The sequence below is a fragment of the Arachis ipaensis genome, chromosome B7 (assembly GCF_059453495.1).
Source record: "Arachis ipaensis isolate K30076 ecotype BB chromosome B7, ASM5945349v1, whole genome shotgun sequence".
NCBI classification, from domain to species: domain Eukaryota; kingdom Viridiplantae; phylum Streptophyta; class Magnoliopsida; order Fabales; family Fabaceae; genus Arachis; species Arachis ipaensis.
Window position 1 is genome coordinate 114,553,204 of NC_142442.1, and position 26,250 is coordinate 114,579,453.

At 36.0% G+C, this 26,250-nt stretch overlaps 1 protein-coding gene across 1 annotated transcript; it reads right to left on the bottom strand.

Moving 5' to 3' along the window:
* Window positions 1-864: 864 nt before the first annotated feature.
* On the bottom strand, window positions 865-6,041 carry LOC107609753 (uncharacterized). Its single transcript, XM_016311775.3, has 12 exons — window positions 5,622-6,041; window positions 5,111-5,330; window positions 4,807-5,007; window positions 4,649-4,719; window positions 3,902-4,064; window positions 2,703-3,296; window positions 2,152-2,532; window positions 1,986-2,061; window positions 1,850-1,913; window positions 1,434-1,569; window positions 1,230-1,343; window positions 865-1,138 (listed from the first exon to the last, which is right to left on the bottom strand). The coding sequence occupies exons 1-12, from the start codon at window positions 5,867-5,869 to the stop codon at window positions 1,073-1,075; spliced, it is 2,334 nt and encodes a 777-aa protein (XP_016167261.1). The 5' UTR covers window positions 5,870-6,041; the 3' UTR covers window positions 865-1,072.
* Between the last annotated feature and the right edge of the window lie 20,209 nt (window positions 6,042-26,250).

Consider the following 26,250-nt stretch of genomic DNA (forward strand, 5'->3'; position numbering starts at 1 on the left):
TTCTTGACTAAATGTGTATTGGCTGGTTGAAATTTTTGGGTTGATTGATGCTTACAATAAACTAAAATTGCTGTTTATGAATCCTGCATACAACCTGTTCGATAAATTGTTTGAAAGTTAAATCTTATGTCTGATCATCATAGGCTTCAAATTTTGTTTTCATTAGACATTGTAACTCATATTCTACAGTTTTCTATAAGTTTTTATTATGATTGAGATTGAATTTTGGTTATGCACTTGGTGAATGTTCTTGCTTAAGACCAAATTGAACTGAAATTTTAGAATTCATTCCTTGTTTGGTGTTATATGTTAAGTGCATACAGAGTTAGCAAGTGAATTAATGATATTGCGTATCCATGTAGTTGTTGAACATAAATGATCATATACACAATCACACGAAGGTGACAATGCCATGCTAGAAATTGGGATTAAAACTAGGTATAGGGACCACATTGGGTTAAACAGTTTCAATTGCCACCTCAGCTTGCCGTTATCTACGCCAGCGTGACTTCTCAATGCCAGGTCACTGCCGGCGTTCATTAATTTGCCCGAAGATGTGGCTAGGGACGACCTTGGTGCAATTTTTACAAAGTCGAGGACATAAATGGTGCAATTGGTAAGTCCGGGACTAAATTGGTGCAAACCGTGAATCTCAGGAACCACTTTGGGGTTTAACTCACCAAACATTAAAGACATTATTATAAATTTTATATTTAAAGGCGATTTTAAACCATATTAACAAACCAAATTAAAGAAATAGAATAAAAATTTAAAAAATTAAAATTAAAATTGATATAAATTATACATTTGAAATATCTTTAAAATGTTTTAAAAAATAAGTGAAAAAAAAGTCCACAAAAATAATGTTCTAATGTCCACATTATATTAATAACTTTCACAATTCTCAACTATTATCTTTAAATAAAAAATAATTTCATGCGAATATTCATATGACTATAATCTATTATCAAATACAAGATAATAAAAACAACTATGCCTTCTCTAGTGAGGATCACAATTCTTTTTTATTTACTTTTTTTAAAAAATGTTTTCTACCTTATAATCGAGTGGGTTAATCAATCCATTGCGCGTCTAACATTTTTGCCATGAAGCTGTACCGATCAGCAGCTTCATCTATCTGCGGACATAATATATATATACATAAGAAACATGAGAGATAATATAACCAAATGGATAATGGAAAATTTTAGCAGATACGAATTTGTTACCATTTTCTGTGTTGGCCGACCGGCTCCATGTCCAGACTTGCAGTCAATGCGACCAATTATCGGGTTCGTCTGCGGACTATTCTCCAAGCTCGTACACAGGACATACTGCATGGTCTGCAAGTGATAACAATGCGAATTTATGTTGAAAGAGACGAGAAACAAGAACCCGTGTTTCAATCTATTATTAAGAAGAAGTAGACTAACCGCCAATAGCTTCAATGAGTGCAATGGCACAACACGATCATCATGATCAGCAGTCAACAGCATGGTCGATGGGTATTGAATTGACTTATCAGGCTGCTGTTCCCATGGCCGCCGCACATTATGCAATGGTGAGTACCTACGAACAGTTGATTAGAGGAACATCATATCTTCTACTCACACTTACAAACATAAATTTACCAAACATAAGAAATCACAGGAATCGACAAAGCAAAGTAGCCACATGACAATATGACCAATGCAGAAATACTAATGACTCAATCCGACACTAAAATGAATAAAACAAAATGATGACAAAAATTATTTTTTTTGCATGAAATATATATTCTATATAAAAGAATTACTTTTTGCATAAATATACGAACTTATTGTCATACTTCATGCTAAAACTCACTCACTTGATTAGCCAATGAAACTCTTTCTCCTTGTCTGAACAACCATAATCTGTGGTCCAAGCATGGCCTGAATAGCAGTTTTTATATCAATAGGTGGCACTCATAAACAAATAATTAGCCATAACAAATCCAAACAAACCTATGGTAAATTTGTGGAACCTTAGCATATCCATAACACCAACATGAGCCAGTGCACAACCAAAAAGATCAGGTCTCTGTGCGAAGTGGAGGAAACAGTTAGCATAAGTGGAGATCATGGAATGGGAAAGTGTCAAACATAGGAAGACAAACCAAATGAATCACACCTGGTTTATACAAGCCCCAATAAGAAGACCACCATTACTCCCACCTTCAATGCATAACTTTCGGGGTTGGGTATAACCAGTAGACACAAGATACTCAGCTGCAGAGATGAAGTCATCAAAGCAATTCTGCTTATTTGCAAGGGATCCTGCTTTATGCCATTCCTCCCCGTATTCTCCACCTCCACGAATATTTGCAATGCAAAAAACAGTACCTAAATGTCTTGTGAGTACTATACGACTAACAGCGAAAGATGGTGTGAGACTTATGTTAAAACCACCATATCCATATAGCAAACACGGGTGCGATCCATCCAAACGAATATCCTTTTTGGCAACAATGAATATTGGGATCTTTGTCCCATCTTTACTGGTAACAAAAACCTGAAAGTTCAAATGGAATCAAAGAACAGAACAAGTCAAGTAACACTGTAACAGCCATCCATAATCTGAGAAATACAATATCTATAACTGAAAACAATGAACTTATAGAGCCTTAAGAATATCGTGGACCTAAACATAGGATATCTCAACATCAAAAAAATTGTGTTTACCTGCTTGACCTGAAACTCAGAGCGATCAAACCCAGGGACAACAATTTCACGAAATATCTTCATATCAGGTATATTTGTTCTAAGGTCACACTGATATATGATTCTTGGCGTTAGGAAGCTTGTAAAGCTTATGAAAACCACACTATCTTTACGCCTTGCAGAAACTTCATCAACAGTGCCAATATCAATTGGTAATTGATGTAGCAACAAGCCTGTTTCTAGGTCTCTTACTTGAAGAATATACTTCACATCACTCAAATAACTCACTATCAGTTGATTACCATTCACAGCACAAGCTGACTCAAGTACATCATTTTCAGACTCTTGGAGAACCTCAGACCACACAGTTGGTTCTCTCAAATCTACCCTTACTAGTTTATATTTTGGAGCATCTTTATTAGTCAAAAATGTAAACACAGTGCCGTCATTCGCAATGTCATGATACTGTGCATCAAAATTATCAATGAGCTTGACAAATGGAAGCAGAGTACTTTTATTTCGAAAACTTTCCATCCCGTTGGGAAGTTCAGACATGTCAAAGTAGTAAAGTTTGTTAACTGGATCACAGCCTTCTGAAATATAAAGGAGAACATACTGCACATTTGACAGAAACAGAGTGAGATTCATTGGAAATTTAACATCATATGCATAAAATGTTGTGTATGCTTCGTTTTTGTACTCCACAAAGAAAAATAAAATTAGACTCATTTTTTAGAACTATCTCCAATGCTATTGTTATGTGATGTATATACCTTCTCTCGTAGCATAAGGTACCCTAACGATAATAGGGTGACTCACCATTTTGTGACAAAGCTACAAGTTTTTATAGCATGATGCTCGAGACAGATGACTATTTAGCAAAAAACCGGCAATATGCCATTGAATATCAACACCAGGCTACTTACCATAAGTATATAATGCTAAATGTAAAATTTTGCCAAACACAATAGAAGATATCCAATTATTCCCATGAAAACAAATCAAGCAAGACCAATTCCAAATGCTAACAGGAAGAGCTAAAGAAATACCTTCCAAGAAATATGTACAATAGGGCATAGAAGAAGTGGAAAACCAATGACATTGATAACAGTAAAGTCTTCAGAAGAAAAATATTGTTCCTGAACTTTTCTTATTTCATGTGTACACAGAAAGAACACAGATATGTCATATAGTTCTAAAGCAATGACAATAAAGTGTACCTTCCCATCATCAGTGACACTTCCTCCAAATAAATATTTAGGGTTTTCAGGATCTCTCCAACACAAAATATCTTCTGATTGATCTGTACCCAAGAAATGATAATAGAGCTCATGGTAAAGATTAGAATTCGTCTCAGTCCCAGCATCTACTACTTCTCCATCCCTATATAGTAGAAGCAACATAATTAAAATTTTAAATAAGGAACACATGAAACTGATCCTTCCACCATCACTCTGAATGAATAATTAATAATATCTCCATAAAAATAAATCAAATAACCACAATTCAGATTATCTTGACCAGGACAAGCAAATCCCTGGCAACGCACAACATTTTTAAACTATATACTTCGATGAATCAGTAGTCGGATAACATTTACAAATTAGAATAACAAACTTCTATCTTCCTTATGATTACTAATCAAATAGGCTATATTCTCTATTAGGGTCAACAGACAGAATTAGAATCATATTTCATGCCAGCTGTACAGTTAATTATTAAATCTGTTAGTTGTTGATTTTTCCTTATGTGCAACCTACTGTATATAAACCATTGACAGTGTTAATGAGATACTAATTTTCATTTTCTCGTAAACTTGAGTTAAATATTCTCATAATTTAACAAATACACGTGACAATTTGAAATTCAAGCCTATGAAAGCCAGAGTCGAAAATTCAGACTTCCTTGTAAGAGAAATAATATGAGAATAGGCCTATAAAAAAGAGCAAGAATAGGAGATCACTTACTTAGGTGCTGGATATCGGCTATAAAAGAAACCTTTGCTATCATGTGTCCAACTAATAGAGGAAAACTTGACCTGAAACATGTCCAAGTTTACAACAGTCAGTGGCAACTCATTTCTAAGCTGGTTGCTGTTACTAACAAGGAACACAGTGACGCTCACCCATGACAAAGTGTCAGGCTCAACATTCTTATCTGCAATACGCATTACTTTTATAGTCACCCAATCACTACCACTTGAACTAAGTCCGTAAGCCAAATACTTAGCATCTTCACTGATTGATAGCGTGTTCAACGAGATGGTTCCATCTTCGCTGAGCGCATTAGGATCAAGCAAAACCTCAGGTTCACCCTCCAAGCTATCCTAAAAGTGAACAGCAAGACAAATGAATACGCAATAAACTCAAAAGTCCGTACCAATCAAAGCATCTAGCAAACTCATCTCAACGCATAATCCGCAACCAAACCTGCACATAGAGTGTGTCTTGAGGCTGAAGCCCTGAGTTGTGGAAGTAAAAGTACTTATCACCTCGCCTAAACGGAGCATGATAACGAGGATGATCAAAAAGCTTCGTGATCTTTTCACTAAGTTTGGATCTAGTTTCGCATTGCTGAAGTACCGAGTTCGTCAATTGCACCTGTTTCTCTACAAACTCCTTCACTTCTTCCACATCTGGATCTTCGAGCCTAATCAACAAAAACATTTCGGTAAGATTTTCCTTACCGATTTTCTAATGCGCGAGAGCAATTAACTATCCTCGCAATCCTAAATTAGGTATGAAAATTTTTTAACCAACAACTTGAAATGAGAAAACAAAACGCAATCTATCTGAAACGAGAATGAAATCGAGCAGCGAAAACAGCTAAACAGGTATTAAACATTTGAATTAACAAGATTGAAATGAGAAAGCAAAACGAAATCTATACGACGCAACAATGAAATCGAGCAGCGAAAACAGTTAAGTTTGTTTTCCGTACCATCGGTAAGGATCGGCAACCTTGACGCCGTGGTAGTCTTCAACGATGGAGTCGTCTCTGCGAGCAGTAGGATATTGGAGACGGTGTGGTAGGGCGGAGAGAGAGGCCATTGGTCTCCGAGGAAAAAGGTGAGAATAAGAGAGGAAGAGACGTGAAGTAGAATAAGAAGAAATGAGGTGCGTGTGAGTGTGACTTGAAGTAACTGATTGAAGAAGAAGCGGCACAAGTTTCGAAGAAACTCTTAGCATACTCTACTTACTAGCTTGTTATTACTGCACTAGTAAGAAGAACCGAAGAAGGGCGAAAGCCGAAAGGAGAGTGTGTGTGTGTGTGGCTATCAGGCGAAGACCGTTTCATTCATTCTTAGCCACTTGTGCTTGTTGAGTTGTTGGTTGTTACTTGTTAGTCAGTTGTTTGGATAAGGACTATAATATGAATTGAATTCGTGTATAATAATCATCTTTATCGTTAATTTTTTCTTTTCTAAGATTGAAGATATTAAAATTGGGAATTATTTTTTAAAATATCTGACAATATAATTTCATCAGATGAAAGAAAAAGTATATGAGTAGTTATAAAAACTAAACAATAAAAAAAATACTCCACTAATATAAGAAAAAAATAGTTATTATATCCAATCTAAAAAAAAACCTTAAATAATTAAAAAAAAAATAGAAAAGTGAAAAGAAAACTTAATCTAAGCTGATAAACCTTCAATCGCATTTTTGGGTGATTTTATATGTCCTTTAGTCAATCTCAACCATTTTTATAAAAGAAATGTTAAGAGACTAATATTTTTAGTAAAATAAAGAATTAATTAATGTTAATTTAAATATAAGATAAAAACAATAAAAAATGTTGATTACTTAAGATTTCTGAATAAATTCTATCGGTCTAGAATTGTCTAAGCAAATTGTTGTTATAGTTAGAGATTCTAGTATCAATTTGGATAGTATCTCTAGTTATTTTGTTGTCTTTTAAACTAGCAAGATTTGTATAAGACGAGGAAACTACAATTTATTTGGGTTGAAAAATATATTAATATATTTATATTAATATATTATAAAAATGTAGTAAGTGGTTAATTGATCGACAAGTGGAGTTTCAAATGTTCAATATGTGGTTATTTCTATTAATAGATACGTTGTACGCTTCAATATGGAGGTAAAGGTGGGGTTGAACGTGGTTATGAAGAAGAGAGGTGCTTGACCCCTGTGTGGGATCAGAACACCACAAATCGGATCATGCGAGTTCTTCATAGCTAGTCGGACGGTTCGAGTTGTGGTTCATATAGAAAAATTCATATATATATATATATATATATATATATATATATATAGAAAATGCACCGTCCGATTTGGATGCTGTGAAATTCAAATTATCACCCCTGTCAAATCGGGCTCTCCGATTTGTTAAGCAATTTTTGCCAACACAAAACTCATACGGTCCGAGTTCTAACCCCTACCACTCACATGAAGCTGTTCCACAATTTGGTCTAACACGCCTATTTTCATATCCAGGCACATCACATTCATGAGTTCCATAACGAAAAAATTGAGCCATACGTTACATTGTACCTATACTCACATTGAAAATGTAAAATAAATAAATAGTATATGTAATACCTAACTTTTAGCACTTTATGATCGTACTTAAAGTTCGAATGATACTTATCTCTATTCCTTTAATTTTATATTATATTTATTTAATATTGAGCATTTGCGAATGCGAACCAAAACTTTAATTAAGAAAATGAAACTTTTTTACTTTTAATCTCTTAATCACAAAGATATACATAAATTTATTTGAAAATTTTCAAATACAAGTCCTACATTTCTGAAATTTCCAAAACAATAAATGACGAAGGAAAAATAAAATCTAAAATTAAACCAAATACAGAAAATACAAATACATATATATAAAACACTGTGGACCGATCGCGGCTTCTCGCAAAGGATTCCTGAACCTGTCGCTGAAAATACAAGACCTGTAAAGGGTGAGAACGTCGTCCTCACATGTTCTCAGTAGGGAAAGTGAATGTCATGAGAGTAAAAAAATCAAATGCAAATTTTTACTGTATAACCTTAAAATAATTACCTTTAGGATTCTTTAAACTCACTTTAAAGATTTTAGTTAGTTTTCTTTAAATTACATTACTTTAAACAAATCACAATCACACCACTCAGTTTTGAGTTATAATGATCAGTTTTCGATTATCTTAATCCTTGACATATACAGGAACCAACAAGCATAAGCAGAGTCGCAATACAAACACGCAAACAATTCACACAAAATCAAACAGCATAATCACAGAGAAATAAAATGAGTATACACAACTAAATACAAATGCACAAACAATATGATGCATGTCTAGTCCTATCGCAAGTAATGAGCTCATTTGTCAGTTTCGACCCGCACCCGACGCAATCCAACTCACAAGTCGAATAAGGCATTCTAGCAACATAACATCTGCAAGTTTCCACTTCTTACAGCCTTGCAGGCGCTGATTCTCCAGCTGAAGTATGTCAAACATGACCTCTGCAAGTACTTGCAGACACTGATTCCTGGAAGCCATTCCACATTTACGGGCATCTCCGCACAGTCATTTACATACAAATCCCACGGCTTAACATTTTCATATCGGCACTGATGAGTGACCAAAGCATGGGTTTGGATTTTCGCACTAAAAATAGGATTGACGTTGCAAGTATAGTCCAACCCCAACCATTGATCATCAATCAAATTTAATTCCCAAAGATAATGTCACTATTCGAACCAAATTAACCGAGAGTATTTCGACTCCCGGGTCGTTCTCCCTAGGAACTATTGACCACAAGTGCATATAATTTTGGTTGTGAGGAAGTAAAGGGGTTTTTCAATGATTGAAACCAAGTAAACAAATAAAGAAATTAAAGAACAAGACAAGTTTGCAATTAACAAGCAATAAAGGGATAAAAGAACTATGTATGTAATATGGACAAGTAAAACTATAAAGTGATGGAAAAGTGATTCAAAACATAAATGAAACCTTGACTTGGGATGAGTTATAGAATCCTTTCCTTGCCATAACCACAACTATGATAATTGTTATGAGTTAGTCTCGCCTAGTCAACCCCAACCATCAAGGAGTAAGTCAAGCAAGCATAATTGACCTTAATCCATAAGTCCTAGCCAACTTACCAAACTAGTTGATAAAAGGCTAGCGTCAATGGAAATAAGAGTCAACTAACAACCCAAGAATTATCACTAAATGTTGGACATTATGACTCTAGTAATCCATAACTCATTTTTCCCAAGCCAAGGGGTGGAAATCTACCCTATAACTAGGATTGACATTTCATCAAACATCTAGTATGCATATTAACAAAACATGGCAAAATTGGTAAAATAAAGAAAGCTATGAATCATAAATGCTCAAAATCAATAGAAGCAACTCAAACAAACATATAAAAGCCATCAGCCATCAATTAAACAACTAGAAATCCAAAATTGCAAAACTATATAAATTGGCAAGAGATGAAAGTAAAAGAAAGTGTAGAACAAGTATAATAAAAGAGACAATTAAAGAGATACTTACAATGTAAATTGCAAAATCCAAGAACAAGACTTGAAGTATAAAATGCTACAAAATTCTAATAGAGAATTTCCTAATCTACACTACTCCTACTCCTACTATGTATGTTTTCTATTCTAAGATGGCTCTCTAAGCTAATGCCTTGATATGTGATGTTGCTCCCTTCATATAGCACTTGATTTCAGCATCCAAGCCTTCCAAAATGGGCCAAAAGCCTCCAAAATTCGCGCAACAAGTATTTCATTAACAAAACCACGTGTAAGGACCTGTGCATACGCACAGATGTGTGCGTCCGTACACTCGGCTAAAAATCCTCCTGTGCGTACGCACAGGTACTTGTGCACACACGTCGCTGTGTGTGCTTTTCCTTGTTTTCTTCATGTGTTCTCCCTTGTATATGCTTTCTTCCACTTTTGGCCATCCATTCTTGCCTCTAAGGCCTGAAATCACTCAACAAACATGTCATGGTATCAAATGGAATAAAAGTGAAATTAAATTGCTCATTTCAAGCACAAAATTGTATGTTTTCACATTTAGGATCAAAATAGGGACAAAACACAAAAGTATGCTATTTTGGTGTTTAAGTGTAGGTTTATGTGATGAAATCCACTCAAATCAAGCCAAAATATCTCATCAAATATGGATTCATCAGGCACCATAACTATTTACTTTCCGTCAGCCTCTCATGACCTTTCAATCATTCTCATAATCACATATTCACATGTGCCGATTTATCTTTTCTCTTTCTTCAGTCCTTCGATTTACTTAATTATCCTTAATAGTTCAAACTATCTTCACACTGTTCTCTCATCATCCACTAAATATTTTATCGAAAGATGATCATAAGATTTTTTAATTAAGTGGGTGTTCTCTAAAATTTTTAAGATCACTCTATTTGCTCTTCTCTGACTTATAATAATATTAATAATATCTTTACTAATTAATATTCTTAATAAAATAATAATAATATAAGATGGTAAATAAATAATATTTATATATTTCTTAAAAACTTAGTTTCGTAGAGCTTTTATTCTTAAATTTTTATTATCTACGTTTTAAACTTCAAACCTTTAAATGTTTCATTTTTAACTCAATATTTTTATAAAATTATATTTGAAACCTCACTTATCTCAATATTTATAAAAGTACCCCTGATCTTTTACAAAATACCTATTTTTTTTACCCATGTACTTTATTTATCACCTAAAATATCCGAAAAATTATATAATTATAAATTTTACCATAATTTTTGTATACAAATATAATGTTGCCTTTCAAAAATAAGATTTTAAGTACTACTCTTTCTCTTATACCAAAACTGAAACCATTAACCTTTTTCTTTCAAAATATTACTTGAATTTTAATCTGTTTTCGAACTTTTTCAGTTACCGATTCTTTGCAATTTTTAGTATAATCTCTCGCCAAATTTATCTCATTATGTACACAATAACAGCCCCAATATTACCATTAAAAACGCGGTCTTGGCTGCTTTCAGGCTTACCAAAACACACACAACCTCATCAAAATATCAATTTATCAACAAAATTCAACATGAAATACAATCAAATTTCAACAACACTCAATCCAAACATTATCAAATACAATTTAATCAATGAGAATTTACCAAAACCCTACCTTCGTACGAAATCAAAATAACAGAAATTTTGGAGAGGCTTTTTGATCGAGTTGCCGAAGAAGAAAATGTCAAAAATCGTTTGTGCCTCTAAGAACTCCAAGTGGCCGAACTCAAGGGGAAGGAGAGCTACGACACCGTCAACTTCTACCATACAAAATGACACCAATACGTAGAGTGTAAATCTCGCAAAATTAGCGAATAAATAGTCAATAAAGTAATTCTTAATAAAATAAATTAAAAATATAAATTTTATAGTAAAATAAGATAGAGCTCATTAAAACAAGAATTTTGACTCTAATTTCAAAGAATTTTGTCCAAAATTGGGCCGAATGGGCCGAACCGACCGAACTAGGCCCAACCCATTCAGCCATACACACTTAATGAATCTCTTTCTTCCTCATTCATTCAGCAAGGAACGCTGAAGAGAGAAAGAAGTTTATGAACCCTAACTCAAATTTACATTTAATCTTCAATCTCGTATATCTTCTTGCTCCGAGCTCCGATCGCCGCACCGTTTGTGGCCACGCATCCGCAGCGTCGAGCCTTACAAAACCCAGTATATCACAAGGTATGAAAACCATTGATGTATATCAGTTTCTTTCTCCATAAAATTCGAATTATATAAGCAATTATGTTTAAAATGGCTTGATTCCGGTGGTTAGGCTCGAATTAGCTTGAGAAGAATGTTCAATCTTGCTTCTTGGGTGCTTGTGTAACGTAAGAATTCTAGAACTCTAGCTAATTCATTGATTTTGTGTTTTGGGTATTGAATTTTGGGAATATGTTTGTGATAATTATGTTAGGTGCATGTAAATATGTGATATGAGGCAATTGGATATGTTGGAAGCTTAATTGGAAGCTTGGAGTGAGATCGAGTTATTGGATTTTGGTGATTGAGGCTTACAATTTTGCCTTGTGGGTTGCCTTGGGAAATACGTGGAAATCGGCTAAGGTATGATTTTGGTTTCTCGTATGTAATATATAATGTCTTGTGAAAACTTAGGATAGATGACCATAGGATAAGTTGAAATGTGTAGTTATGTTAATGTTTAGTAACTTTGATGGAATTATTAAATGATATTGAGAATGAGTAGTGATTGATGATTTTGTTGAAAGTGTGGTATTGGTGTTTGATGATAAATTTGATTGAGTTTGATGGAAGTTGAATCAGTGTACTTGATATAGATTAGCAATTCTTGATGCAAATGTTGAGTCATTCATGATAGTATGGTGAAGTATTTATTTTTGGTGATTATTGAATGATAGGGTTAAATGCGTATGTTAGTATGTGTGGCATGGGAACTATATATATATATATATGAGTATATTTGTTATTTATTTGGGTTGAGGAATTGTGAAGATGTATGTGTATATGCGGGGAATTATTGAATAATTGAGAGTATTGCGTGTGGTGTGTTGTAAAATGAATGGGATGTGTGGAGTTGAGTTTTGGTGATGCTTTGGTTGTGAAATGTTTAGGTATGAAGTGAGGTTTTGGTAAAAATAGGGGTTTGATGATCTTTGAAAAAACTATTTTTAATGAACTTCGGCGATCCATAACTTGAGCCTCGAATTTTGGATTTAAATGAAATCTATTTCAAATTAAACATAATTTCAAGATCTTTAAAACGGTATAAATTTTATGAAAAATAGAATTTATTAGAGGAAGTTATGGACGCTAGAAATTGGTAATATGAATTATGAAATCTGTACTTTATCAGCTTTTAAGAAAAATGAAGGTGGCACGTATGCAGAGTCCTGTTTTTCAGCAACTCAATTTTTGTATTTTAAACATGATTTTAAACTTCTAAACCTCTATTTTTATTCTTTTATACCATAAATATTAGTTTTAAGTATAGTGAAGAGATTAAGCTATGAAAGGGGGGTAACTTAGTACTGAAGGAAGATGTTGAAAGTGATGAATAAGGCAAGATTGAGAATAATGCAATGTTGATTGATATTATGAGTTTGATGAGAATTATGCATGAATATATATTTATGAATGTTGAGATGATGAGTTATGGTTTTGAGGATGGACAAGTAATCCCTATCCAAGTTATGACTTTGTGGATGGACGAGTAATTTCTATCCGAGTCATTGCCTGTGGTTAGACGAGTAATTCCTACCCGGGTTATGGTTGAGGCACCTACCTGAGTAGAAGAGTAATACCTATTCTGGGTTGGGTGAAACACTGGCATGGGAAGACGAGTAATACCGATTCCATGTTGTGGTGTTCTATCCAGTGTTAGCTATCGAACATGTCAGGTTGGCTTTATAACCGACAGATGAGACTCATCAACCATAGGGCAGACATACATCATATGCATATGTTTGCTTTGTTTGATTGTGCATTATTTGGGTTTGCTTTTGTGAATTACTATGCTTATTTTCTATACTTGCTACCTGTGTATCTGAATTCTACCTGTGATTGCTTTATATGTATTGTTTGTCTATGCACTGGTGAATTTGGAAGGTTGGAAGAGGTAGAAGGTGGATTGTAAAGTTAGAGTTTTATGAGACAGCAAGTCGATTGTAAATTAAGGGATTAGGTTAGGATTGAGTTAGACCTTTATGAACCTTAGATAACTATCCTGCTTATGGTTTACCGTGATGATTCTTTAAGTTTTAAGTTTATTAATCTGAGTATTGGCATTCTAGGATTGTCTCTGGCATTCCCATGACCTTATATCTTATGTGTGTGGCTCCTTTACCATACTGAGAACCTCCAATTCTCATCCCATACTATGTTGTTGTTTTTCAGATACAGGTTGAGAGACACCATGGTAGGCATCTGGAGTTCTGCAGCGGAGTGGTTTATGGGATGTTATTTTGGTGTATATTTAATATATAATCTTATGTATTTAACTCTCCGAAAAGCTTCTTTATTTTGTACCTCTTAGAGGTTTATGGAGAATTAGGGTTATTTTGGACTTCAGGCTATGTATATATGTATGTAAATATTCTCCGCCCAGCCTTAGCTTCGCAGGCTGAGTTAGGGGGTTTGTTATCTTGTATTCTTGACCTTCTAATCCTACTTTCGGTTTAGTTAAACTTATGAACCTTGGTTTTTTTAGTATGCAAGTTAACATTATTCCTGAGCGTTGCGCTTTTAATTTTACAGTTTTGTTTTAACTATTCCTCTAAGGCTCCTCGTATATTACTTTCTTTCAATTACTATACATATATATTTTATTTTAGAGGTGTAATACCACACCACCTCTGTTTTACGACTTAAGCATAAAACTCTGTGTGGTAAGGTGTTACATTATGGTATCAGAGCAGTTCATTCCTGTAGAGCCTGAGGGACAGACTGACTATGCTTCTGTGCATACTCTATGTTTGTGTGTGTGTCTGTGTGCTATTAGGATATCTAACTGATATATGTGGAATAAACGTTCATGAGCATGCAATTGGACTTTGAACCACTAGACTTGCGATATTGAGATTGATCAACTTGATATCACTTGTTTCGTGTGTATAGGAACCAGATGTCGACTCGCAGACGCGGTCGTGAGCGAGGAAGAGGTAGACTAGGAAATACGAACCTTGAAACGATAGGAAATGACCCTGTGAACTTTATGGCCACCCTGGAAAACATGGCTGCGGCTATGCATGCGACTGTTGAGGCGTTAGGCAACCAAACCAATAATGGGAATGGCGATAATGGTGGAAATGGGCCAATGATGCTCACCACTTTTCTGAAGATACATCTACCGACATTCGGAGGAACCACGAACCCTACTGAGGCTGATAATTGGTTTCAAAAGATTGAGCAGGCTTTACACACACAGCAAGTCCCTGAAGATCAACGTGTTGAATTTGCAACTTATCAATTGGCAGGTGAAGCTCAGTATTGGTGGCAAGGGACGCAACGCCTTCTGCAGCAGTGTGATGCTACTATACCTTGGGATGCTTTCCGAACTGAGTTTTACAAGAAATACTTCCCCAATTCGGTCAAGACAGCTAAGGAACTTGAACTGTTGCAGCTGAAGTAGGGTCAGATGACTATTGCTGAGTACACGAACATGTTTGAGGAACTATGACGATTCTCCAAAATTTGTCAAGGAGCTCCAGGAGACTTTGAGGAATGGAAGTGTATCAAATATGAAGAAGGACTCCGGAGTGATATATTGAGTTCTGTGGGCCCGATGGAGATCAAAATTTTCTCAGACCTAGTAAACAAGAGCAAGGTCGTAGAAGAATATCTAAGGAAGGCTGTTGTGGGAGAGAATGACCGTCGAGAGAGTTATCGAAAGGAGTACAACCCAAATTTAACCCCAAGGAGCCAAGAGTTTAAGAGAAATCGTTACAGACCTCGACCCTTCCAGGGTTGGAATAGTCATGAAGAAGGTGGCAGCCATAAGGGAAATGGAGAAGGGAAGCAAAGGATGAAATACTCATAGGACTTAAGGTGCCGCATGTGCGGGAATTTTCATCTAGATAAGCCGTGTCTGCTAGGTACAGGGTTATGTTTTACATGTGAAAAACAGGGGCACAAGTCTTGTAACTACATGGAGAAAAGGAAGAAGAAGGTAGAACAATCTTAGCGACATGGTCATGGATCTCTCATCCAAGGTAATGGTGAAATCGGTTAACGAACTTTAACCACCTTGCATACTATTAACATACAACACTCATTCACAACACCTGATTCAGTTGTAATAACCATGTTTCCTAGGTAAATTATTGGTAGATGACTTTGAGTTAATTAGACAAAAGAAGTTTGGTTATTATAGATGGATGGATAAGTTTTTAATGACGAGCAATCAGAGTGACGCAGGAGAAGCGGGTTGGTTTGTTTTGAAACATTCAATTTGGATTATACTTGAGAGGTAAGAAATTCCAATGGGTGCATAGAGTGATTAATTGAATTCAGTAATTGTGCTACGTAGTGGAAAGGAATGTCTTGAAGTTACCCTTTTGACTGATAAATTGTAAGTACTAAACAAGGCCTGGACCGAATCCTTTATGCGGGAGAGAGAGGATGTCAATGAATATTTGCAAATTAATCTAGCCTTCTTTTGTAAATTGTATTGAAATTCTATCTCAGAATTCTTCTTGACCATCTTCCCAATTATATTTCTTACGCGCGCATGTCCAGACATGAATTCGTCCTCTTCAAGATGAGTCTGAACTTATTTTAGTATGAACAATTAATATTTGAATATTGAAAACTCACAGTGAGTTGAGTTACCTTCCCTTGGATTCACCTCAGTTTTCTTCTTGTCCATTTCATCGTCTTCCTATAGTTTTGTCTGAAACACCAGCATGGGAAGACGAGTAATACATGTTCCATGTTGTGGTGTTCTATCCAGGGTTAGCTACCGGACATGTCGGGTTAGCTTTATAACCGACAGTTGAGACTCATCAGCCATAGGGTAGGCATACATCATATGTATATGTTTGCTTTGTTTGATTGTGCATTATTTGGGTTTGCTTTTGTGAATTACTATGCCTATTTGCTATACTTGCTACCTGTGTATCTGAATTCTACCTTTGATTGCTTTGTCTGTATTCTTTATCTGTGCACTGGTGAATTTGGAAGGTTGGAAGAGTAGAAGGTGGATTGTAGAGTTTGAGTTTTATAAGACAACAAGTGAATTGTAAATTGAGGGATTAGGTTAGGATTGAGTTAGACCCTTATGAACCTTAGATAACTATCCTGCTTATAGTTTACCGTGTTAATTCTTTAAGTTTTAAGTTTATTAATCTGAGTATTGGCATTCTAGAATTGCCTCTGGCATTTCCAGGACCTTATATCTTATGTGCGTGGCACCTTTACCATGCTGAGAGCCTCCGGTCCTCGTCCCATAGTGTGTTGTTGTTTTTCAGATGCAGGTCGAGAGGCACCACGGTAGGCATCTGGAGTTCTGCAGCGGAGTGGTTTATGGTATGTTATTTTGGTGTATATGTAATATATAATCTTATGTATTTAACCCTCTGAACAACTTTATTTTATACCTCTTAGAGGTCTATGGAGAACTAGGGTTTTATGTTTATGTATTTTGAACTTCGCGCTATGTATATATTTATGTAAATATTCTGTGACCAGTCTTAGCTTCGCAGGTTGAGTTAGGGGGTTTGTTATCTTGTATTCTTGACCTTTTAATCTTGCTTTCGGGGTAATTAAACTTATGAACCTTGGTTTTCTTAGAACACAAGTTAACATTATTCCTGAACGTTGCGCTTTTAATTTTACAGTTTCGTTTTAACTATTCCTCTAAGGCTCCTTATATATTACTTTCTTTCCATTACTATATGTATATATATATTTTATTTTAGAGGTCGTAATACCACACAATTTCTATTTTATGACATAAGCATAAAACTCTTTGTGGTAAGGTGTTACATAAAAAAGGAAGATACAGACACTTTTATCGGATTAGATTTTTTATTGGAGTTACGAATCTCAAAAAATTGGAGTCGGAAGCTTCACGGTCATGGAGGTTCTCTCTTCTTCACTCTCGGTTCCTTTCTTTCTTTTCTTTTCAAGTTCCGTGATAAATGAAGAAAAATGAAGATGAATAATAATGATTCTTGATTAAGTGTCATTGGTTTATTAAATGAAAGGATATTTGTCATAATTATATGTATGTATATATGCTTATAAGCCACACTTCTTATTTCTTTTCTTGTGGCTTCGGTTCTTTCTTTCTTCATTTTCAAATGGTTTCGTGAATGAAATGAAAAAATAAAGTGAAGATGATGATTATCATTAATGAATATTGCAAGGTGTTAAGTTCTGAGATTACTGAGTCAGCAATACAAATTATAAATATTTTGAATAGATAATTATAAAAACTGGATATATTAAAACACAAGTAATAATATATATGAGTTATTAATATAAATGATATTAGTAATCTGAAAATAAAAGATATACGGTGAAGCATTAGTAAAGTTAAGTTCATCGAAGACTACCGATATTTACTCATATCGGCATATATCTAGCTCGATAATAATATTATTAGCTAAACTTTATTTTTAAATTAAAAATATCAATTACTCAAATTAAAATATATAATTTTTATTATTTATAAATTACTAAAATTATAGTTTTAATTATATAAAATATTGTATCATAATAAAAATATAGATAAGAATTTGAATTTAATTGAACGTAAATAGTTATAAAATTAATTTAATTATTTTTAATAAAATAATTTCCAAAAATAAGGAAATCTAATTTATAAAATAAATTATAGCTTATTTATATTTAGATTTTAAAAAATGTGGGTCGTTATAATATATCAGTGCATCAACCAAGTATACATGAACTTTAAAATTCAAAAAACAAGTATAAAAGAGCAATGAAGGCAGGTTAGAGTTTACTTTGTTACCAATGAGGTTGTATTAGTGGAGAAATTTCTAAAATAAATTTATACATATTCTTCCCATCACTACATAACAATGGTTGAAGCTTATGATATGCTTACGGATGTTAATGCAAAAAAATTAGAATGGATCTTTAAGATATATGTTGTCCATTTATGAGAAGTTCCAAATAAATTCAACAATAAAAAAATTAATGACATTGAAATAGTTCTTCGAGATATTAGGATAAAAGTAATTTTGTGGATATCTTAGTGTGTGGATTATTTTTTTCTTAGTATGAGTTTCCTTTAAATAAACTTTTAATTATCTATAGGACAGGATGATCTAAACTTCTATACCAAAGCAACTGGTGAAGAAATGGAAGGGTAAACTCGTCGAGTTTAAGACGTATGTCATGACAAATTTCATTGTCATGGACAAGAGGAAGAAAATTGGGACAAGTAACAATAGATGGACATTACAGGACCACTGTTTTTTCTGTTGAAAATCCTAGCTATTCTCTTCAAACATTTTGTTTTAAAGCTCTATCGGAGTTGCTTGATGTAGACAAACTAGATGATTTTATATTAGTAGGTTAGTCTGTACAAAATTAACACTTTTTTCGCTCACATGGAAATAAGATCTTGAGCTATGTAGCTTATCATTTATGGAATTTTTTATGTGTGTGTAATAGATGTTATAGGCGAGATTGTTGGGAAAGAAGATTCTAGAAAATTGATCACCAGTAAAGGGAGAGATACCAAACAGTTGGCTATTTTGTTTGAAAACCTTTAGTAAGTTTATAAATTGATTCACTACTTTCTTGCAAAGAATTACCTTTTTTATATTTAACAAATAAAGCCTTCATGGTCGATCAGATTTTTGCATTTCTCGATGGGGAGAAGGTTGAACCATTAATCCTGGTAGCTCAATTTTTTAAACCAAGCAGATAGAATGGTGCGATCAAAACCAAAATTGTGTTTTATTTATGGTTAGTTGATAAACAATCATGGGGTCTCACAATATTTTGCTTATATTGCAAAAAAGACATCAATGCGAAGTCATTTTGATATATCCAAGCTACGTATTAATCCTCAACTGCATGAGATTAAAGAATTCTGTGAAAGGTTGTAGTCTACAATCAGAAGAAAAAAGACTATTATTTGTGTTAAATATAAAATTTGTTAGTTTTTCATTCGGATGAACTTAATATGCAAGAGGATGTCTTTAAAACCTATGATATCTGCAAGAATTTGTCAGGTTTCTTCACACAGATTGCGTTCTGAGGCTGACGAATTTGAAAGGGAAATGTGATAGTAAAGACAATAGAAGAAGCTCTGAATTCGAAAGAGGCAAAGTCGATCCTTATGTGTATTTGTTTATGAAATAAGTCATGTATGTTTTTCTTATTGTAGTTGGGTTATTTATAAGAAGGACCTATATAGATTGTTGGAACTATTGTTTCAAGCAATGCTGAAAAAGATGATTGGTATTATAAAATTTGTCAAAAGTGTTCAAAAAAAGTCGAAACTCCAATTGACAATAGATATAAATATGGCAAATGTGGACACACACATGATAGTCCATCACTAAGGTATGTCCTCAAATAGGGATAACATTTGACTCATGTGGCTTTTAATATTTTTTTTATTATTGATCATTGATTTCATAACACGTGTTCAAGGTCGAAGTTATGGAATATAATAGAACAGGATGCATAACACTTCTTTCATGGGATAGAGAGACCATGCAGCTATGTGGGAGGCAAGTTAACCAGATAAAAGATGAGGAAGTGAATGTTTTTTTTTATGTTAACAAATCTCATATTTGATCAAGTCATATCATGAAAGATTAATTATTTGATATAATCTGGAATAAGGCAAAGAAAAAGAAGGTTATCCCCCAACACTTGGTAGCATGATAGATAGGAAGTTACTTTTAAGGTTAATGTCAAAGCTGTATACATAAAGCAATATAATCAAGTATATACAATTTTGAATGTAATACCCTACCACACAGAGTCTTACGCTTAAGTCGTAAAGTAGAGGCGGTGAGGTAATACGACCTTTAAAAGTAAAAGACGTATATAAATATAGTGAAAGAATTCATAATAAGTTAGGAGCCTTAAAAGAGAAGCTAAACAAAAGCGTAACAGAAAACCGCATCAAACTCGCACGGATAAGCGCATAAGGATAAAGAAGATTGAAAAGAAGGATAATATATATATATATATATATATATATATATAAAGATCAAAGTTCCAAAAATATAGATATCAAGCTCTGAGATCGACCTGCGAAGCTAAGACTGGCCAGAGTATACATACATATATAAACATACCCCAAAGTTATCCCAAAACAGAAAATAAAACACTTGTTTCTCCAAAAGCAACCTTTAAGAGGGCAAAATATAAAATATTTACATAGGAGAATCTATATACATAAATACATTGCCTAAAACCAAAATACAACATCCCTAAAAAGTGATATCTTCGCTTGCAAAGAGACCTGCAGACGCTCACTGAGGTGCCTCTTGACCTGCATATGAAAAACAGCAAAAATATGTATGGAATGAGAATTGGGGGTTTTCATCATTGTAAAGATGCCAATGTAGATAATATATAAGGTCTCGAAAAAGCCAAAGACATTCCTAGAACTTTGACACTTAGATTTAAACTTAAAGAAGTATATTAAACCAGAAATTCCGGAGTCTATTTGTGGATTCTAGTTCTAATCTAACTATTCACCTTCTGTCAATCTGAACCTCCTAAACACCAGTGGAACTACCATAAGCGTCACCTCCGCCAGCATGATGAATCTCTCAGTTGCAAAGACATACAAGACAGACAAAAAAAACACAGATAGGATGCAATTACAGCAAGTAGGACAAATAGCAGATAAGCATGGCTAATAAATTAGGCAAACCAAAGTAATGCACACTCAAGCAAAACATACAAATACATATTATGTATGCCTACCCTATGGCTGATGAGTCTCATCTGTCAGTTATATAGTCAAACCCGACATGTCCGATAGCTAACCCTGGACAGTCCCTCCGTGCGCACATCCCCAAGAGTCTATGCATATAATCACAATCATTCATTTATCATCTCATTGGGGGAACTCCAGGGAGTTAAAGTGCCCGATCACATCTTGCGACGTAGGATTAACAGAGTATCGAGTCTCAACCTAGAGCAAGTGGTGGCAAGCTACTACGTCTACCCAGGTAAACTCGTATCTTAGATAATTGAAGTGCATATGCCATTAATCGTTCAATATCAATCAATCATTATCAATACATCTTTCATTCATAAAATTCTTGACATTCCGCACTTCCTCAATCAATCAAAATTAGTTTCATCATCATTCATACCATATTCAACTTCATTTAAAATTTTCAATTCAAGTTCTTCTCTTGACAAACTTCCCTTATAGGTCCACTCTTCTCTTTATGCTTAGAAATTAGGGATTGGGTCTTAGAAGGTAGTTATAGAGGATTAGAAATCTAGAGAATTGGTTAAACATCAAAAACACACTTTTTAGAAAAACAGGGGTCATGCATACGCATGTCCATGCTCGCGTACGCATGGGTGTAAAAATGCCAAAATCACGTACGTGAGCACCGTCACATATGCGAACTCATGAAACAATAGGGTGACCCCGCTTACGCAGACCTTTGGTCGCATAGGTGTGAGTGTAAATATAGCATTTTCGCGTATGCATGCACGTCCTTGCATACGCATAAGTGTAATTGTGTCATATTCGCGTATGTAGACCATGCCCGCGTATGCGAGATGTCTGGGCAGAGCCCAAGATTTGCGTCGTATACATGTTTCTTTACGCAGGGTTCCGATTTCCTCAAAAAGCTGCTAAGTTTGCAGAAAACTAGATTTTTGAACCAAACTTCAAACGCACATAACTTTTATGTTTTAAATGATTTTTTGTCTGTTCTTCGAATGACATAAATTTCACGGACCCAATTCATTTAAAACAAGTCTTATAGAATTTGGGAGTCCGGAAGCTAGTTATGACATGCCAAAATTGATCAAAACCCACTTTTTACAAAAATACCAAAACCTCTATTCTTTCCAAATCCTCAATTTTAAAGCAAAATCTTATAACCAAAATAGTGCATGCACGTCCTTGCATACGCATGAGTGTAATTTTTTCATATTTGCGTATGTAGACCATGCCCGCATTTGCGGGACGTCTGGGCAGAGCCCAAGATCCACGTTGCATACATGTTCGTGTATGCAGGGTTCCAATTTCCTCAAAAAGCTACTAAGTTTGCAGAAAACTAGATTTTTGCACCAGACTTCAAACGCACATAACTTTTTTGTTTTAAATGATTTTTCTTTGTTCTTTGAACGGCATAAATTTCACAGACCTAATTTTCATTTAAAACAAGTCTTACAGAATTTGGGAGTCCAGAAGCTAGTTATGACCTACCGAAATTGGTCAAAAACTACTTTTTACCAAAAACACCAAAACCTCTATTCTTTTCAAATCCTCAATTTTAAAGCAAAATCTTATAACCAACACACACACACACACATATATATTCAACAATTCCACAACCAAATAAACAACAACTATATTCATATACATTAATTTCATACCATAACTTGCCAATATACAAATTCATCCAATCCGTGTAATAATTTTCAATAATCATCACTAATCCTTAACAATTCACATAGTTCAACCTATCCTATGGTCAATTAGCCTACGTTTTCATGTTACATTATACATTATTTACGAGAAACCAAAATCATACCTTATCCGATTCCTCCCTAAGCCCGGAATACCTTCAATTCCACCGTTTCTCAAGCTTCCACCTCTCCAAGACCACACCAAAAATGGATTTTCAGCTCCCAAAGTCCAATGTCAAGCCTCCACTACCACTAATTTGTCTTCGAAATACACAATTCAATCTAATTCCACACAATATCGCTAAAATCAATATAAGAGCTCACTAATCAATTAATTCACAGAGGGTTTGAAGATTTTTACCTTACCCACGAACCAATTTGACACAACCCAATAATTTTCTCAAGCTAATTCAACTCTAGAACATCAAAATCACATAATATATCAAAATCCAAAACCAAACTTTCGAAATTAAGGAGAGGAATGCTGAGTGAGAAATTGCAAATTTCTAATCTCTTTGATTAGATTGTTTTTGTTCATTATCTGGGGTCCTCGGGTATTCAATGGGTCGGGTGGAGACGAGGTGAAGTGTGGGTTGGACCCTGGGTTGACGTGGAGTTGAGGATGAGGTGAGATTTGAAGTCGCCGGAGATGACATGGAGGGGGGTGGCCACTTGCAAGGACACTCCAACGATCAAGTTAGCGTTCGTACGAGATGTTGGCCGAATTAGGTAAAGTGACACATACCTTGGGGGGAGTGCTGACTTCTCCCCTTATATATGGTGCTGGGTGGGCCCATGAAATAACCTAGCCCACTGTCCAGGGAGCTTCTATGAGATGCCCTAGTTCACGTGGTCAGGTCAAGTCGTGCCGGACTCCGGGTCGGGGCTTCGGGTGCTACCCCGGGGGTACCGACCCGACTGGTGGTCTGTGCCGTACGGGTGGAGTCGGGCGTGGCCCTGGTCGGGTGCCAGAAACCGACCCGTCGGGTTCTTCAAACTGTATGGGAAGGTTTGGGCCTGGGTCAGGGGCGTTGCCCCGACCCGACGGCGAGTTGGGCTGGACCCTTGAGGGTCCGTAACAGTGCCCCCAACGTGCCTGTTTTGAGGTTTGGGGCTCATGGCCAGCCGCGTTTGTTCTACTCGCCGAGACGGGACGTGTTCATCTTCTCGGGAGCTCGTTGGTGATGTTTTGTGTTTCATGCGCGTGGTTGTCTTGTCTCTGACGCCGCCTCCTTGGCTTCTGTGTGGGGCATTAATTGCCCCCATCATTTCATGATTTGAAATTTGTGTGAAAGGACAGGTATGCCCCTGTCCTTTGGCGCTTCTTTGACGGTTACATTCCTCGTTCCTTTTTTACTTTCACAGATTCCTCATTTCTTCGCTTCCCTTTTCTCCTTCCCGTATTTTCTTGAACTGCTGCTGCTTCCATTTTCAGTCATGCTCTTGCTGCTACTTTGCTCTTTTGGATTTCTCCTTCATCTTTCCCAGACTTTGCATTCTTCTGGTACGTTGTTTATGCTTTTCTTCTTTTCTTGCTTTTTCTGGTTTTGTGTGTTCTTCTTTGTGCATTCTTTTTTATGCATGCCTGGGTTTCCGCTCGTTCTTGCTGTTTTTCTTCTTTTAGAGGGGCGCCACTGGGTTTTTCTTTAGGTTTTGCCTGGGTTTCTGGGTTGGATTTGGTGATGGGGTTGATTTAGGGATCGGAGTTGTAGTTTGTTGTTACTGTTTCCCGGGGTTCTCGACCTCTTGTTCTGACTAGGTGGTGCCCCCGCTGTAGGTATGGCTGATCGTCCCGTGCTGAACCCGGCTTAGCGACTGCTAGCCGACTTCATCGAACACTATGCGTGGGTTACTTCCGACGTGAGGGACGCCCGATCTTCGGTTACTCGGGAGAGCCTTCAAGAGCTTCGGCAAGCTGGGCTTTTGTGTGGCGGTGGTCCCGAGGAGGCGCTCTACCAAGTTTATGTTCCCACCGACCGGGAACGTGTTTGTCAAAAGAATTTGGCGTCCCCACGAGTGGTTGATTGGTTGTGGGTTTATAAGCCTATGTTCACCACCTTGGGAGTTCGCTTGCCCTTCTCTCCCTTTGTCATGGGCTTGCTGAATCGTTGTGAAGTTGCTCATTCGCAGCTGCACTCGAATAGCTGGACTGCGATTCGCTGCTTTGAAATGGTCTGCGAGTTTTTGGAGATCTCGGTCTCCGTGCGTATTTTCCTCTACCTTTTCCTTCTCACCAACCCTTCTCAGGAGGGGAAGACCAAGAAGGGTCACATGTCTTTTCGGGCCCAACAAGGTCGTAGGATCTTCGGTCTCTTTGAAGATTCCTTTCATGGTTTTAAACACACCTTTTTCAAGGTCAGACCGGTTGAGGGCCATCAACCTTTTTGGCTTACGGCGGAGGGGGAAAGGTGGATCCTGACCTATTGGAGTTTTGGGGCGGGATCCGATTATTTGATTAAGGTTTCTTACGATTGGCTGAGCCCGAAAGAGCGTAATATCGCTGACATATTATTGGCTATTTTTGGTGAGAAAAATCTAAATCCCCATATGGTTATGGGAGACCGGGAGACCGGTCATTTGCATGTTGGTGAGCTCTCCTCTTTTCTTGTATTTTGTTACTTTTTGCTTTCCTATTGCTCACATTTTGCTTTGTTTGCAGTTTCGATGGCTGGCAGGAGGACTACTCTGGCCGATTTGATGAACCTCATTGGTGGTGATGATGGGGATGAGGATTCATCGGCAACTCTTCAACAAGTCAGGAGCAGGAGACCACTAGCGAGGATAGCGGTCAGGCTGCTGGGGTCGACCAGGCGAACACAGCTTAGGTCCTTCCTGAGAATGTCCCGGGGAACTAGAATGTGGAAGAAGAGGTTCCCTTTAGAGAGGAGGATCTAGGGTCTGATGATGACGACTGATAAACCACTATTTTATGCTTTATCTTATGCTCAATTGAGTGATTTTTATAAACTCTTTACTCACTTATTCATACTATTTGGATGGATTTACATTTGCCTTCCTAATTATGTGGTTTGATTGAAAACATGCTTCTTTGGCCTTAAGTTCCCTATGTTTAATCCTCTCTTATTACCTTTAGATATCTTGAAATGTGTGTAAAGTGATTTCAGAGATTACAGGGCAGGAATGGCTCAGAGGATAGAAAGGAAGAATACAAAAATGGAAGGAATACAAGAAGTTGAAGAAATTGCTAAGCTGTCCAGCCTGACCTCTACGCACTCAAACGGTCATAACTTGAGCTACAGAGGTCCAAATGAGATGGTTCCAGTTGCGTTGGAAAGCTAATGTTTGGGGCTTTGCAACGATATATAATTTGTCATATCTGTCCCGACGCTAAGCGATGCGAACGCGTGACCTGGAAAAAAATGCAATCCACGCAAACGCGTGGACGACGCCTCCGCGTCACTTTGCCGCGACCTGAACGAGCGATTTCTGGGCT

Coding starts and splice junctions, on each gene's coding strand:
- LOC107609753 (XM_016311775.3), bottom strand. CDS start 5,869: ATGCTAAGAGTTTCTTCGAAACTTGTGCCGCTTCTTCTTCAATCAGTT. Junction 5,331..5,621: donor GTTGCCGATCCTTACCGATG/GTACGGAAAACA, acceptor TTTGTTGATTAG/GCTCGAAGATCCAGATGTGG. Junction 1,139..1,229: donor GTCGGCCAACACAGAAAATG/GTAACAAATTCG, acceptor TTATGTCCGCAG/ATAGATGAAGCTGCTGATCG.